Below are 17,181 nucleotides of genomic sequence, written 5' to 3'. Positions count from 1 at the left end.
AAAAAAAAAAAAAAAAAAAATTCTACATGGTCTGAAAAATGACCCCAGGGTTCAGAGAACTCACGCACAACCATCCTTCACGAAAGCCCTCGCCCTCTCCCCACTATTAGAAAAGCTGCCTTCGGGCTGGGTGCAGTAGCTCACGCCTGTAATCCCAGCACTTTGGGAGGCCGAGATGGGTGGATCACGAGGTCAGGAGATCGAGACCATCCTGGCTAACACGGTGAAACCCCGTCTCTACTAAAAATACAAAAAATTAGATGAGTGTGGTGGCGGCGCCTATATCCCAGCACTGTGGGAGCTACTCGGGAGGCTGAGGCAGGAGAATGGCGTGAACCAGGGAAGCAGAGCTTGCAGCGAGCTGAGATCACGCCACTGCACTCCAGCCTGGGCGACACAGCGAGACTCCATCTCAAAAAAGAAAAAAGAAAGGAAAGAAAGGAAATAAAAGAAAGAAAAGAAAGAAAAGCTGCCTTCGGAAGCACGGCAGCTCCACGGATCCGTGCCGCACCCAGGGGCCTCCCAGAGCTGCCGGGAGACACAGGGCAACGTGAGAGCGCGCCCGACCCAGGGCTGCATGGCAGACACGGCACCTCCTGAGGCGTCCTCGGCTGTCACAGCACCACTAAGTTCTGTGGGCAACGGTGAGCCAAGTCCAGGCCTGGCTTGGTCACGGTGGGCGTCAGGAACAAGCGAATCTACAACTCAGCTAACACTTGCCTCGGGGGTTTGTTCAAGGGCCCTGAAGCCACCTGAAGCCACCACTCTACTGGTTTCCCAGACATGACACTCGGATGGGGAAATTCCGCAGGCCTCTGTGGGTAAGCCTCTGTCCCCACGTCTGTGTCCACAGCCCACAGCCTCTGGAGCGCCACGTGGAACAGTGGTGAGCTCGCGCCCAGCACAAAAGCAGAGCCCAGCTGCCCCGCTGGAACGATGCTCTTCACCTGTCCACTTTTTACCTCTGATGTACTTGAAAGTACGTGTAGCAATTTTACACGCCAAATTGTTAAACACTTCAGTACAAACCAAGATGAACAGAATATCAAGGAAAAAAAATATCTATTTATTTTAGGTCCTCCCTTTAGGAAACATATGTCCCTTTTCTTAGAGAGAATTAGGAGACTTTTTGAGAACACTGAGTTGGCAGGTTAATTTTTGTTGTAGTAACGCGGTTTTGGGGAAGAGGGAAACCAGATGCTAGGATGCGCGGTCTGCTCAGGCGCTCTGTGGGCTGCTCTGCACCCAACCATCTGGCCCGAGGCTTCAGGGCCATGGCAGGCACTGCTTCAGCTCCACTAACTTCAAGTGAGGTGCTGCTACAAGCAAGTCAACACTTGATTCTGAAGATTCAAAATTAAAAGAGGATGAAAGAAACCAGGAGAAGCCGCACAGAGCAGCTCTGCCGGGAAGGGGCAGGGAGCTGCCCCCACATCACCACAGTTACCTGAGGAAAAACGAAGGGGCCAAGACCTACAGCAATGTGGGCTGGCTGAATTTGGTTCAGAAATAAAATCTGACAACTTGTTCTGCTCATCTGAAATTCAGGTTTTGGGAAAATGTTTAAAGATAGGCAAATGAAAAGAACAAACCAGCCAGGCACAGTAGGTCATGCCTGTAATCCCAGCACGCGTGAGGCTGAACTGGGTGCACTGTTTGAGCCCAGGAGTTCGAGTGCACAGTAAGGCCTCATCTCCACAAAAATAATCAGCAGCACTAGCCGGGCGTGGTGGCGCACGCTTGTGGCCTCAGCAGCTCCGAAGGCTGGGGTGTACATAGGCCCCAAAAAGCCAGCCGCGAAGCACGGGGGAAGACGTCATAAAGCAAGCACGTTCTTACACATGGGGTTTCCCTGGACAATGAAAGAATAAGCTTCTGCCCGTCACCTCAAGGATCACACATGTGTAGCCCAGGCCGTCCCTGGGCCACTGAGGCCCTGGCCTCAGTACAACCACAGCACCTTCCCTCACTCCTGCTCCCAGCCCCTTGCCAAGTGGGTGACAGGGACAAGACAGGACCCTGTACTACACCAGCGTCGGGGACCACATCACTCACCACAGCCAGTGGTGAGACAGCCGGCCTGTGCCTGTCTTTTAAGCGGAAACCGCAGACTCTGAAAACCAAAGAGCAAACTCTAGCCTGGGGAGCCTACAGTCTGTCTTAGGTTTACCCTCGATCCTTCCTCATGGGGAGGTCCCAGCAGCCCTGGTCACAGAGAGAAGCGCCCGACACAAAGCTGAGCCCTCACTTGTGCTGCTTGGAGGACAGTCTCTGCAGTACAGCCTGCCTGAGTGTCAGATGCACTCTCACTGAGACCTGGGGGGCCAGGAAACGCTTTCCCTGAAGACAAAGCCCAGGCATCGCTGGGTCAGCACGAAGTCCCCTCAGCTAGCTGCGCTCTGCAGCAGGGTGGGACTTACATGCTGTCTTCTGCGAGAAACAAGGTGTCCAGGGCAGGACTTACACACTGCTGTCCGTGAGGGACTGGGTATCCGGGGCGGGACTTACACGCTGCTGTCCGTGAGGGACTGGGTATCCGGGGCGGGACTTACACGCTGCTGTCCGTGAGGGACTGGGTGTCTGGGGCGGGACTTACACGCTGCTGTCCGTGAGGGACAGGGTATCCGGGGCGGGACTTACACGCTGCTGTCCGTGAGGGACAGGGTGTCTGCATCACTGGACAAGCTCTGCTGCTCGCTGTCGTTGGCACTGGTGGCTGGGGCCAGGGCGTAGCCGGCATTGACGTAATAGGGGTTGACTGGCTCCCGCCAGGATCCATACCTGCGAACAAGCAAGCAGGGCACGTCAGTGACAGCCTGCCAAAAGTCTCTCATTTTATTCCACATTTTCATATTATCTGAATATCTCAATGTATTAATTTGAAACACAAGCAATTTGGAGAAAAACATGGAGCGTGGAGAAAAGACCAGCATCTCCACCTGTCCTTTCGTCCCTCTGTCCTATCCAACAGGGTGCATTAAAGCCAGCTCTCTCCTCTGATTTTAGGCGGAGGCTTTGGTGCACACACAGAGCATCCACACATGATCATTTGGGTTTGTTTTCCATGCACGGCACTAGAAATGGGACGCAGATGTTCTGCTCATTCCGGAGTGCGCGTCAGGAGAGGACAGGACGATGATCAGGACGAGGCCCTTGCGCTTCACCTCAGACGTCTCTGCACCTGTGCCCAAGTCCAAGCACGGCCATGGGACTGATGTCAGGGCTGGTATATGACAATGTGGGTGGTGCCACCTCCTGTTCCCCCTCTACCTAGAGCAGCGGTTCCTCCCCAGCTCCTGGGACAATTTACCTCGTCTTGTTACCACAAAATTAGCCGGGAAATGACACCTTGTTTCAATCTGCATTTCCCTGATTAATGGTCAGACTGGCAGTTTAGGGTATGTGTCATTTAAACTTCTTCCTCTTCATCTGTTCATATGGTTTGCCATTTTCTACGGAGTGGATTATGAGTTTCTTGGTGATTTAAAGAAGTCTTTAAACAGACTTGTTATTAATCTCTGGTTATATATGTGAAAAGCATTTTCTCCCGAAACGTCATTTTTCTTTTTAACATTGCTCATGTTGATTTTGGTCAAACAAAAGTTTTTCATTTCTATGAAATCAGACAGGCCGGGCGCAGGGGCTCATGCCTTTAATCTCAGCACTTTGGGAGGCCGAGGCGGGTGGATCACTAGGTGAAGAGCTCAAGAACAGCCTTACCAACATGGTGAAACCCCATCTCTATTAAAAATACAAAAATCAGCTGGGCATGGTGGCACACACCTATAATCCCAGCTACTCGGGAGGCTGAGGCAGGAGAATTGCTTGAACGCGGGAGGCAGAGGTTGCGGTGAACTGAGAACATACCACCGCACTCCAGCCTGGGCGACAGAGTAAGCCTGTCTCAAAAATAAAAAAATAAAAATAAATTTAAAAAAATCAGATATTCCAATCTTTTTATTTATTTATTTATTTATCTATTTTTCTATTTTGGAAACACAGTCCTTCCTTATTCCAAGATTACAAATGTATTCTATTTTTCTTTACACGCTCCAAACAGTTTTTTTAGACTTCCACCTGAAATGTGTGTATACAAAATCTAGCCCAGTCTGGGAGAGCCTAAAGGTAAAAAATAAAATAATAAAAAATAAAATCTAGCTTACCCCTTCACATCAAAATGGAGAGCCAGCTGTTAGCATTAAATACTGAATAATCCATCTTGTCCCTCAATAATTTTAAGCGCCTCTTTCAACCACATCTCACTCCTGTCACAGGCATGTGCCCTTTCCAGGTGCTCTGCTGTGCTGCCAACCAACTGGCGTGTGCAGTCTGCAGGGTCCCTAACTGCCAAGGCCCCACAGTGTGCCCTGAGGCTGCCTCTCCCTTCTAGCAGCTGCCCCCACTCGGCTTTGCTTTCCCTGGTTTCAGTTACTTCTGTTCAACCAAGGTCTAAAACTAGGTGCACACAGAGCGGTAAGACTGCGAGAGAGAGAGACCAGCTTTACAGGGTGTTTATCATAGTGCACCCTTACAGTCGTCAGCCTCACAGTGTTTTGTTTTTGTTTTTTTTTTTTTTTGAGACAGAGTCTCGCTCTGTCGCCCAGGCTGGAGTGCAGTGGCCGGATCTCAGCTCACTGCAAGCTCCGCCTCCCGGGTTCGCGCCATTCTCCTGCCTCAGCCTCCCGAGTAGCTGGGACTACAGGCGCCCGCCACGTTGCCCGGCTAGTTTTTTGTATTTTTTAGTAGAGACGGGGTTTCACCGTGTTAGCCAGGATGGTCTCGATCTCCTGACCTCGCGATCCGCCCGCCTCAGCCTCCCAAAGTGCTGGGATTACAGGCTTCAGCCACCGCGCCCGGCCCCTCACAGTGTTCCTCACAGTGCACCCTTACAGTCGTCAGCCTCACAGTGCTCATCACAGTGCACTCTTACAATCATTCCGTTTGATTCACAATTGTCTTTAGTCTCTAAGTGAAATTTGATCAGAGATGTGTTCCCAGAGGGGAAAACAGTATATACAGGGTTCAGCACTATCACGGTTTCAGGCTTCCACTGGGGTCTTGGAATGTGTCCCACGAGGGGTGACGACGACCTCAGTTGGATCTTCACAGATCACGACGACACAAGATAACTAAGACAGCTCCCAAGGCTACCACAATGGACTGCCCTGCACGTGCACGTGGCCGGAGGAGCTGCCACGTCGGGGGCGCAAGCACACCTGCATTGGTGACTGGGCACCTGTGCATCAGAGTCCTTGGTTTGGAGGGAGGCCCAGCATGACTTCCAGCTGTACACCTGATGAGCAGAACCTAGGGAAAGCCCCAGCTCTACTCACGCCAGGAAAGGCCCTTTGACAAGATGGGAGGGGGGCGGGCAGCCCGGCACCTTGGACTCTGGTGACATGGGATGCCTGGGGAGATGAGCTGGCACTGTGAGCTGGGGACAGCCTGTGGCGCTGGTGGGTGGGGCCTCGTTGCACGGGGCCATTTCCTCTGGGGTTGTGGCCTCCAAGCACTCTGGAGGGCATCACATGGGGCCACAACACACAAGCAGGGCCTTTCATACGGACCGTGTGGGTGGCTGTGCTCAGCTGCTTGGGAGGCAGGCGCAGGGCCCCGTGCCACAACGGAAAACAGGGTTCATGACATCAGGCCCCTGCCAGTGTCAACGTCCGTGAGTCCCTCTGACCCACCCACTGTGGCCTGGTCACTCAGTGCAGGTCACGGACAGTCACGGCCGGTGACAGCAGCCTCAGGCTGACAGCAACCACGGGGCCGCTCTTGGGAAACGGGTTCTCTGGAAACACCAACCACCAGCGGCTGGGCTGCGAGTCCGGTTCACTGCTCGACTCCTCTCTGTGCCTGACACAGAGCAGATAAAATGATACCGGCCTGCAGCTTCAGGCTCTTTAAGCATCATGCAGTATTTTTAAATGACACCGTTACTCCTTTGATACTTAAAGCCACAGCTGCTCAGCAGCTACTGATATTATCACTCTAACAACCACTGCCAAACTCAGATCTCAGGTTAAGTACTAAACTAACTTTCCCTGTTACTATGAAGGAACACTGACTTTGTTAACTTTCCATAAGCATCTATTTGGCCAAATAAAAACATTTCGAATTTAACAGAGAAGGCCACTGCTGCACAGAAGTTTAAGAAGTCTACGTCCAAAGGCACAGCGCGTCTGCAGCCCACGACACACGGGTGTGTCTGTAGCCCACGGCATGTCTGTAGCCCACGGTGCACGGGTGTGTCTGTAGCTCACAGCACACGGCACGTCTGTCTCAGCACACACTGGAAGCACGCGCCCTGCCCTTGTGCTGCCATGGGGCTTACACCTGTCCCGTCACTTGGGAGCCACATACAGCAGAACGAAGCCTTCCGTGTTCATGTGTCCAATTCCAAATCCTTCTCCCACTCTGACTTCCCAGGTGTGCCTTTCACATTTGTGGAAAACCTGTTTGTCTTTAAAATGAGAAGCAGGAGAAACGCAGGTTTCCAATTTTCCACAAGCTCCAGCACACAGCAAGTTCCACTGCACACAAGCACCAAGGTCAGGCAGCAAAGGGGAGAGAAGCAGGAGAAGGCGGCTGGGAGGAAAGAAAAGGAAGAAGGGCAGGCTGTTTACTACTGATCTTCGTAACAATCCCGGACAACTGCCCTAGCTCCCAGGATCTGCCCTCAGCGCTCAGATGGCTCCTGCACCTGAAGACACAGGCAGCCGGGCTTGGCCTTCACTACCAGCGGATGCGACCAAGAATGTTCTGGTCAAAGACACGTCCAAGGGGAGGTCACATGGGAATTCCAGGACGCCCCCCACCAGACATAGCTGGGATCCAGTGGCAGGGGAGCATGTGCTCGTGTGCCTGCCTGTGCGTGCACCTATGGATGTGCACTTTGTGTGCGCCTATGGATGTGCACTTTGTGTGTGTGTGTCCATTTATCCATCTGTGTGTGCATCTGTGCGCTATATGTGCTCGCCCCTCACGAGCACCTCCACCTGCTCCTGCACTTCTCAGATGTGTGGAGATGCTGTGGGTGAATCTGACCCCTGGCTGTGCAGTGAGAATGCGGCCAGGGCCTTGGTGAGAGCGGATGTGACCCCTGGCTGTGCGGTGAGAATACGGCCGGGGCCTTGGTGAGAGCGGATGTGACCACTGGCTGTGCGGAGAATGTGGCCAGAGCCTTAGTGAGAGCGGATCTGACCCCTGGCTGTGCAGTGAGAATGTGGCCGGAGCCTTGGTGAGAGCAGATCTGATCCCTCGCTATGCGGTGAGAATACGGCCAGGGCCTTGGTGAGAGCGGATCTGACCCCTGGCTGTGCGGAGAGAATGTGGCCGGAGCCTTGGTGAGAGCTGTGCCCAGCACCCCCACACTGATGACCTGAAACAGGAAAACGGGCACAGCTCTTCTGGAACAGGCAGAGTCTGGGGACACAGAGGCTGGCAGACTCTGCAGAGCTAGGTGGCGACAGACTCCCCGTAACTCTTCTGTGTGTTCAAAGGCTTTCTTTAGGCACCAGTGTGGTGCTGCACACCTGGAATCCCGGAGACTTGAGAGGGTAAGGCAGGAGACGCGCTGGAGCCCAGGAGTCTAAGGCTGCAGTAAGCCACGATCACGCCGCTGTGTTCCAGCCTGTGCTCCAGACTCTGTCTCAAACAAAAATGCTGTGGAGAGGAGGCATGAGAAGACACGGCGACTTAGGGAAAAACGTGCCCATCAGAGAAGACAAAGTCCAGTGAAGTGGTGAGGAGGGGCTGATGGCAGAAATCAATGCCCAGGAGCCATGTCATAAACAAACACCTTGTGGGGTTTGACAGCTACAAGGACCCTATTAGCCTCAAGGCAACAGGAAATGAGAACCCGAGAGGCGGCCAGTGCACTTCAGGATGGCCTAAGAGGGCCGAGCGTCAGGGCCACACAACAGGTCTCCCCTGCCCAGATGTTCGTACACGGTGGAGAAAGGTGCTCCTCCTGCCGCAGGAAGGCACCGCGCTGGGACTCCTGGAGCTGCTCCCACATCCAGCATGGTCACGGCACCGGCTCTCTGGTCACTGTGGTACTTTCACCTTCCATCTTTTCACATGTAACCGTTCTATATTCTTGTACTTGTGTAAGCAGGCTGCCTTTTTAAAAGACAGTTTGACAGTTTTTCCTGTTACTGAAGCTGTCTAGTCCGCTTACATTTAGTGTCATGTGGAGGGAGCTGGGCCACCGTCGGATCGGGTTGCTTTATCACATCTGCTCTACTTCCTTTTGCTCTTTCTTGCCTTCTTTGGGGTATTTTTTGCTTTCCATTTCCTCCCTCTGAAAAAGTAAATGTTGTACAGTTCTTTCATTGGTTCCTGTGCGTGGACACGTCTCAATCCCACACATCACACCTGCCTCTTCCCAGGCCGCATGAGAACCTCAGAACTGACAGCCCCCCACACACTCATGAGCAACACATTTCCCGCACTGACATTTTCTTTTTTTCTCCCTGGGCTCCCACCTCAGCCTCCTGGGTAGCTGGGACTACAGGCGCACGCTACCGCGCCCAGCGACTTTATCAATTTTTATATAGATGAGGTCTCACTATGTCACCCAGGCTGGTCTTGAACTCCTGGGCTCAAGCAGTCTGCCTGCCTCGGTGACCTAACGTGCTGGGGTTACAGGCGTGAGCCACCGTCCCTGGCCACAAATCAGATCATTCTAATTATTGAACTGCAAAGGGGCAAATGCTTTAAAAGGATTCCAGCAAGGTAAGATGACAACGTCAATAATGCCACATAGGGGCGGATAAAATCTAAACAGAAAAGTTACACAAAATTATGGAGCTTCACTGTGATGGTTTCATGGAGAAATGTAGGAACAGGTCAAGCTTCACACCATCCCACCACATCCCTTAACACACATGGGCAAATTTAAGAGCGTTCCAGCTTTCCTCATAGAATACCTGTAGAATTACTGAGCACACACAGGCAAATGTAAAAGAGTTCCAGCTTTCCTCATAGAATACCTTTAGAATTACTGAGTATACTCAAGAATACAGAAATTAAAATGAAACAAAACAAAAACATATACACGTACACATATATATATATATATATTTTTTTTTTTTTTTTTTTTTGAGACAGAGCCTCGCTCTTTCACCCAGGCTGCAGTGCGGTGGCACGATCTCGGCTCACTACAACCTCCGCCTCCTAGGTTCAATAGATTCTCCTGCCTCAGCCTCCCGGACTAGCTGGGACTCCAGGCAGGCACCACCATGCCTGGTTAATTTTTGCACTTTTAGTAGAGACAAGGTTTCGCCATGTTGGTCAGGCTGGTCTCGAACGCCTGACCTTGTGATCCGCCCGCCTCGGCCTCCCAAAGTGTTGAGATTACAGGCCTAAGCCACTGCGACCAGCCACAAAAAATGTTTAATGCCAAAAGACCACCTGGGTGTGACGGACGCCATCCAGAACATGGGAAGAGGAGACTGGAGGTAGATCTGGCCCTGGGAATCACCCGAAGCCACTGATACAGGCCCCCCTGCCTCATGCTACCCACGCTCTGGGCCCACTGCTGTCTGTGCCTTCCATACCCAGGCAGGAGCCGCCACCCTCCCTGGTAGTAAGGCACCATGTGGCACCTGCTGGTGACAACCGTTATGGGGAAACAGCAAACAGCAACCCCAGGAGAGCTCTGCATAGCACGTGCCCCACCCCGCCAAGACCTCTGTGTTGTTAAAAGTAAGTAAGTTCTGATGATTTTGCTTAAGCAGCACAGGTCAGTACGCCACCTAAAATAATTATAGCCATTTTGAGAGGCAAATTGCCTTTTTCTCCAACCACAAGCTCCTCTACTCATGACAAGGCTGCGTCCTGATAAACCTGTCATGGCTGGGTTGAAGTGCTGGAGGTGGAAGGTGGATTCCGACCTCAAAGGGTTATCCAGACACAGCCCTGCCTTTCGCTGACGGGCACCCTGAATGCTTCAGGCTGGTCGTAAAGTTGAAAAAGCCTAAGTGGATCCATTCTAAGTTGGGGACCAGCTGTATTCTGAAAGAATCAGTAAAATGGCTGGGAACGCACATCTGCGAGCCCTGGACGATACATCAGGAATGAGTCGATGAAAGCCCAACTCCAAGTGAGCTGGACACGAAGACGGAGATGGCCGCACAGACACAAAGACGCACAACCTGAGAAGCACAGAGCACCCGTCTTGTGGCCAGGGAAACCCAGGCAGTGCACGCCACAGGCATGAGGCTGGGTGCTTCTCCCAGGCCTGGCTCAGAGCAGGGTGGCTGCGAACAGTGGTGCACAACCCAGGCTCCAGGAGGAGGTAACCCTGAGGGGCAGCTGGGGAACACGGCGTACACCCCAGGCTCCTGGGATGGCCCTGAGGGGCGGGCGCTGTGCGGGGCCCTGCTGGTCGTGGGGTCTAACAGGAGGCAATGACTCATGACTGAGTACGTCTCCCCTCAACCCATCACCCTGTACCTGCCCGCAGTGGAGTGTGCACCTGCCCCCAGGTGTGGAGACAGGCGTGCTCCTACGGCTGTGTTTCCTCTGCACAGGTGTGGGAGGCCTGTGCAGAGCTGAGTTAGCATGGCAGGTGCTGGTGCTGACCTGTGCCTCACCTGGGCGCAGAGGCAGAATCCGCTGGGCCGCACATCCTCATCCCTTAAGCAAGTGGGACCCGGCTGCCTGTGAGGCAAGGAATCCGTGCAGACCCTGGTGTGCGTCTGCCCCTCAAGACCCCATCCACGCATCTCCAGCCACCTCAGTCCCACAGAGCCACTGAGGATGGGGGTGAATCCTACACACAGAATCGCTGGCTCCTGGGGACTCCCTTCATTTTCTGGAGCTGTGGACGGTGGACGGAAGAGTGTATCCTTCGGAGCCCAGACACTGGCAGACACAAAAGCCTGGCAAGAAGCAACACAGGCAGAAAAGGCCTCTGTGGATGGCGGGCAGAGGCCTGGGGGAAGAGGTGGCCTGCAGCCGCGACCCAGCTCTGGTCTGCACTCATGTCCATGGAAGGGGCTCTGGCACCAGATGGCCGGGAGCGGTCATCTGGCAGAGGCCATGGATGCCAGTGCCACTTGCTTCCCAAAACTGAGAGCCAAGTGCGGCTCAGGCCTGAAATTCCAGCACTTGGGAGACTGAGGCAGGAGAGCTGCTTGAGCCCATGAGTTCGAGACCAGCCTAGGCAAGAGATCAAGACCATATCTCAAAAAAAAAAAAAAGAAAAAAGAAAGAAGGAAAGAAGGAAGGGAAAGAAGGAAAGAAAGGAAGAAAACCAAAATAAGATAAAAAAAAAAAACCCAGGTGAGGCACGGTGGCTCACGCCTGTAATTCCAGCATTTTGGGAGGCCTAGGCGGGCAGATCACGAGGTCAGGAGATCGAGACCATCCTGGCTAACACAGTGAAACCCTGTCTCTACCAAAAATACAAAAAATTAGCCGGGCGTGGCGGCGGGCACCTGTAGTCCCAGCTACTCGGGAGGCTGAGGCAGGAAAATTGTGTGAACCCAGGAGGTGGAGCTTGCAGTGAGCTGAGATCAAGCCACTGACTCCAGCCTGGGCAAAAGAGCGAGACTCTACCTCACCAAACAAGCGAAAAAAAAAAACAACACTGAGGGGTGTGACTTGCTTTCTCACCTGCATCTCTCTAGGAGCATGGGCACAGTTCTTCACCACTCCGGGTCCAAAGCAAAAAGGTATAAACTGCCACAAGGAATACAGCACAGAATGAGCAACCCACCCCGGAAATACCAGCCTGTGGGAGCCCCAAAGCCCATGGGAGAGCCCCACAGACCATGAGACCAGCAGCCCACGGGGAACCCCACAGCCCACACGGAGACCAGCCCACGGGAAACCCCGCAGACCATGGGGAGCTGAGTCACATCTGAAATACCCAGGACCGTCCACACTGAGGAGCAGCCTCCATGTGGGGCAGATCTGGGGCCAAGTGTCAGAGAGTGGTCTTGGCCACATTATGGGTCAGGACTGGGCGTGAGGCCACCTGCTCAAGGACACCGATTCCATAGCATGGGGGCTACATTTGCTCCACAGGTCTCCTGCTGGATCCTTTCTGAGCCCTCCTGGGAGGAGGCTGGGGGCCGGAATGCGGGTGCATAGGAACAGCTGGAAGCAGTGCAGGGCAGAAGCGATATGGAAAGGCAGGTCAGGCACAGGCCCCACAGGCCCACGGTCGTCCAGGGAGGTTTGCAAGGACCACAGGGCCAAGGACACCATGAGCAGCTTCCCGCCCAACCCGCCCAGTGTCCCGCAGAGTTTGTGGGGATAAACAGAAGCTTGACAAACACAACTGAGCAGAAGACGCCCGCAGGTGGTCGGTAGACGCTTCCAGTGTGATCACAAGACCACACGCCGCACGTTAGCACGTGACACACACACACTTACTTGATCCCTATTTTGACGAGATAAGTCGCAATTTATACGAGGAGGAGGAGGGGCACCCCAGGTGAGCGGGCCAATCCTCAGACACGGCCAGTGCCATCAGCGACCTGCACCCCGACCACCGGAACAGCAGACTGAACCCGCCCTGCAGAGGCAGCTTCCAGCAGCCGCAGGCCCCTCCCAGGCCCAGACCCGTGAGAGTCCAGCACAGGGAAAGCCTCTGGCCAAGCCTTCAGGGAGGCAGCACCCCTGTGCATGGCTCCTGAGGGCGGAGAACGCTGGGATGCACGAAGGCAAGGAAAATGCTTTGTGAAAATCAGCTCTACTGACGCACAGCCGCGTGCTCCGTGGACCGGCACACAATTACAGTCCTACCTAGTGAGTTCTGATGCGCAGCAGATCACAGCCTCAGCCCCCGCACCCCGGGAAACCATCGCCTCAGCCCACGTATTCAACCCGGTCCCCCAGGCTTCCCTTGGGAAAATCCACCTGTCGCCTGAGGTCAGTCGGCCTTTTCTAGAGCTCTGGATAAACACAGTCTCACGGGGAGCTTGTGCCCCCTCCGCTCCGGCGCCCCCTCCACTCCAGCCTTCTTCACTGGCACTGGATCTTGAGATGCACCCCTGCCTCCATGGTTACCAGCGGCTCATCCCTTTTATGCCGGGTCATGCCAGGATGCACCACGGTGTTTTTCTCCAACTGCTTGGCAGTGCCACCCGGAGTTGGGGCAGCGCTTCCCAGCGGGAAGAGTTGACCCTGAGGCCAAATGCCAGGCCACAGCCAGCGCCCTCCTCATGTCTCGCCCTCCCCCAGTCCAGACACAGACCTGGTCGAGTGTGCCCAGACTAGGGCTCAACCCACGGCCCGCAGGGCCCGACTGCTGAGGAGGGGTCACTGCCACAGAGTCATGGCTGCGGCAGCTTCCTGTGTTCAACTTATGGCCTGTCCCACGTGGCTGCAGGCTCCAGCCCTGAGAAGAAGAGAGGGCTGTTCCCCAACGAGGCACCGTGCCCTGTGTGAGCTCCATCTTCTTGGAAACACCAAGAAACGACCAAAGCAGACAGGCACTGGGAGAAACAGGGCGAGCATTTCCTCACCTCACATGAACTTCCATACGAATGTGACAAAGGCACAGTGCACAAAATGCAGATGCTGACCAGAGAGGGCCCTCCTCGTTCACGCTGGCCACAGAAAAGGCCCGCCCTAGTTCACACCGCCATGGAGAGGTCTTGCCTCTGTTTACTGACAATTTGCCCCTATTCATGCAGATACTGTCACTTACATACTATATATATAACAAGGGCCAGGCGCGGTGGCTCATGCCTGTAATCCCAGCACTTTGGGAGACTGAGGTAGGCGGATCATGAGGTCAAGAGTTCAAGACCAGCCTGGCCAACAGGGTCAAACCCCATCTCTACTAAAAATACAAAAAATTAACTGGGCCTGGTGACAGGCGCCTATAATCCCAGCTGCTCGGGAGGCTGAGGCAGGAGAATCACTTGAACTCGGGAGGCAGAGGTTGCAGTGAGCCACAATCATACCACTGCACTCCAACCTGGGCAACAAGAGGGAAAATATATATATACACACACACACACACATACACATACACACATACACACACACACACATACACACATACACACACACGAGGGAAAATATATACACACACACACATACACACACACGAGGGAAAATATATATACACACACACACACATACACACACAAAGAGGGAAAACATATATATACACACACACACATATACACACGCAAGAGGGAAAATATATATACACACACACACACACACACACGAGGGAAAATATATACACACACACACACACACACATATATAAACCTATATACAAAACACACACACACACACACACACACATATAAACCTATATATAAAACAACCTACCTTTGCACCCAAAGGTCACAAAGTTAATACTAAAAAATGTGATTGAGAGCCGGACACAGTGGCTCACACCTGCAATCCCAGCACCATGGGAGGCCAAGGTGGGCAGATCATGAGATCAAGAGATTGAGACCATCCTGGCTAACACAGTGAAACCCCCCATCTCTACTAAAAATACAAAAAATTAGCTGGGCGTGGTGGCAGGTGCCTGTAGTGCCAGCGACTCAGGAGGCTGAGGCAGGAGAATCACTTGAACCTGGGAGGCAGAGGTTGCAGTGATCCGAGATTGCACCACTGCACTTTGGCCTGGTGACAGAGCTGAATCAAAAAAAAAGTCATCAAAATCAGGCCACTATCAGCTATAAAAATCTCTATTTTACTTTCTCCATAAAATCAGGGATGTGGTCTCTACCTGAAGGGTCAGCCAAGATTGCCAGCACTGGCCGGGCATCGTGGCTCACGCCTGTAATCCCAACACTTTGGGAGGCCAAGACGGGCGGATCACGAGGTCAGGAGATCGAGACCATCCTGGCTAACACAGTGAAACCCCGTCTCTACTAAAAATACAAAAAGTTAGCTGGGCATGGCAGCGGGTGCCTGTAGTCCCAGCTACTGGGGAGGCCGAGGCAGGAGAATGGCGTGAACCCGGGAGGTGGAGCTTGCAGTGAGCCAAGATCGCATTATTGCACTCCAACCTGGGCGACAGAGCAAAACTCCATCTCAAAAAAAAAAAAAAAAAAAGATTGCCAGCACCGCCATCAGGTCCCAGGATGCCCCACCTACGTATCTGGTGGGTGTTCTGCATGGTGGCAGACACTTGGTGTCACCCCTAGGGGCAGGAACAGGTGATGGGCTGACCGGACAGCATCGACTGACCGTGGGGCAGGGGACTCTCATCCATTCTGCTCACACTGAATGAGCAGGTGATTTCTCGGTCACTTAGGGTGGCAAACACAAAAGGGCAAGAGAATGAGTCACCAGGCACCAGGGAAGCTTCCGGCTCAGCCCTGTCGCCTGTGCCTAGGAGGCCTCGCTGTGGTTCCACTCTGCGGCCAGCCTTTTATTTATTTTATAATACCGTTGGTGCACCCCACCCACCCACTGTGAATTGCACAATACATCAAAGGCCCTTTATGGTCAAAATCAAACAGTGAGGATAGAGAGGGCATGTGTTTCTGCAGACTGTCTACAGGCGCAGCACAGGCGGGGCGGCCCTGGCAGCCACCCACACCTGCCATCCCGGGAGGCCAACAGCTCAAACTGTGGCCAAATGCCCCTCACCAGCACTTACTGGCTACTGACCACAGGCAGTCTGCCAATTCCTAGCTTACAAAGTGGAAATGACAGTGGTCACTTCTTTATAAAGTTTCTGAGCATCTCAGCAAATAGTGCTTGGGTGAAGCCAGGCACACAATGCAGAAAGCCCTCCCCCATAGCCCAGCAACCAAAGTGTCCTGCACATTAGTTATGGGACTGGGTGGCAAAGGTTGCAGGTCACAGTTAAACCCACAATTCCAACTAACTGTCTGTGAGAGTCTAAACAAATGTTTCACCAGGCTGGGGACAGTGGCTCAAGCCTGTAATGCGAGCACTTTAGGAGGCTGAGGCAGAATGCCTTAAAGCCAGGAGTTCAAGATCCACCTCAGTGAGAAGGCAAGACCTTGTTTCTACAAAAAAATGTTGCAAAAATTAGCCAAGGGTGGGCAGGGTGGTTCACACCTGTAATCCCAGCATTTTGGGAGGCCGAGGTAGGTGGATCGTTTGAGTCCCAGAGTTCAAGACCAGCCTGGACAACGAGGTCTACAAAATATTTTAAAAATTAGCCAGGTGTGGTGGCATGCACCTGTGGTCCCAGCTACTCAGGAGGGTGAGGCAGGAGGATCGCCTGAGCCCAGGAGCCTGAGGCTGCAGTGAGCCATGATCATGCCACTGCATTTCAGCCTGGGTAACACAGCAAGACCCTGTCACTAAAAAAAAACTAATACGGCCAGGTGTGGTGGCTCACACCTGTAATCCCAGCACTTTGGGAGGCCAAAGCGGGTGGATCACCTGAAGTTGGGAGTTTGCAACCAGCCTGACCAACATGGAGAAACCCCATCTCTACTAAAAATAAAAAATTAGCCAGACATGGTGGCACACGCCTGTAATCCCAGCTACAAGGGACGCTGAGGCAGGAGAATCACTTGAACCCTGGAGGCAGAGGTTGCAGTGTGCCAAGATCGCACCACTGCACTCCAGCCTGGGCAACAAGAGTGAAACTCCATGTCAAAAAAAAAAAAAGAATAGTAATAATAATAATAAATTAAATACTTAACAAGAACAGCATATTCACAGGAACCCAAACACTCATGATTCTGGAAGGCACATGGCAACAGGTGCTACAGACAGGAGAGATGGCAGGCAGGGAGAGTGTGGTCGGGCACCCTGTCCTCTCTGCACAGTCCCCCACAGACAGAAGCTGCTGCTCCGCTTCCCGGGAGAGACGGCAGGCAGGGAGGGTCTGCCAGGCACCCTGTCCTCTCTGGAAAACCCCTAAGTGCTGCCACGCTGTTCATACTAGTAATTATTTAAAATGATAGTGGGCTGGGCACCGTGGCTCACGCCTGTAATCCCAGCACTTTGGAAGGCCAAGGCAGGAGGGAGGATCACGAGGTCAGGAGTTCGAGACCAGCCTGACCAACATGGTGAAACCCCGTCTCTACTCTAAAAACACAGAAATCAGCTGGGCGTGGTGGTGTGAGCCTATAATCCCAGCTACTTAAGAGGTGGAGGCAGAAGAATCACTTGAACCCGGGAGGCAGAGGTTGCAGTGAGCTGAGATTGTGCAACTGCATTCCAGCCTGGGTGACAGAGCGAGACTCTGTCTCAAAAAAA

General features: G+C 53.2%; 1 protein-coding gene across 1 annotated transcript in view; it reads right to left on the bottom strand.

The window, feature by feature from the left end:
• Window positions 1-17,181, bottom strand: part of AXIN1 (axin 1) — a 55,066-nt gene that overhangs the window by 25,998 nt on the left and 11,887 nt on the right. Inside the window, exons 2-10 of the mRNA XM_026447539.1 lie at window positions 13,217-13,360; window positions 12,989-13,146; window positions 12,180-12,298; window positions 12,007-12,082; window positions 10,605-10,671; window positions 7,314-7,384; window positions 5,723-5,859; window positions 5,384-5,588; window positions 2,641-2,781 (exon numbers count right to left, since the gene is read on the bottom strand). Of these exons, the coding sequence (XP_026303324.1) occupies window positions 2,641-2,781; window positions 5,384-5,588; window positions 5,723-5,859; window positions 7,314-7,384; window positions 10,605-10,671; window positions 12,007-12,082; window positions 12,180-12,298; window positions 12,989-13,146; window positions 13,217-13,360 (1,118 nt within the window). The remainder of the gene's footprint in view (window positions 1-2,640; window positions 2,782-5,383; window positions 5,589-5,722; window positions 5,860-7,313; window positions 7,385-10,604; window positions 10,672-12,006; window positions 12,083-12,179; window positions 12,299-12,988; window positions 13,147-13,216; window positions 13,361-17,181) is intronic.

Source organism: Piliocolobus tephrosceles, chromosome 17, assembly GCF_002776525.5.
Source record: "Piliocolobus tephrosceles isolate RC106 chromosome 17, ASM277652v3, whole genome shotgun sequence".
In the NCBI taxonomy this organism is placed as follows: Eukaryota; Metazoa; Chordata; class Mammalia; order Primates; family Cercopithecidae; genus Piliocolobus; species Piliocolobus tephrosceles.
Note: the sequence above shows the minus strand (reverse complement) of the source record. Positions and strands in the feature narration are given on the sequence as shown.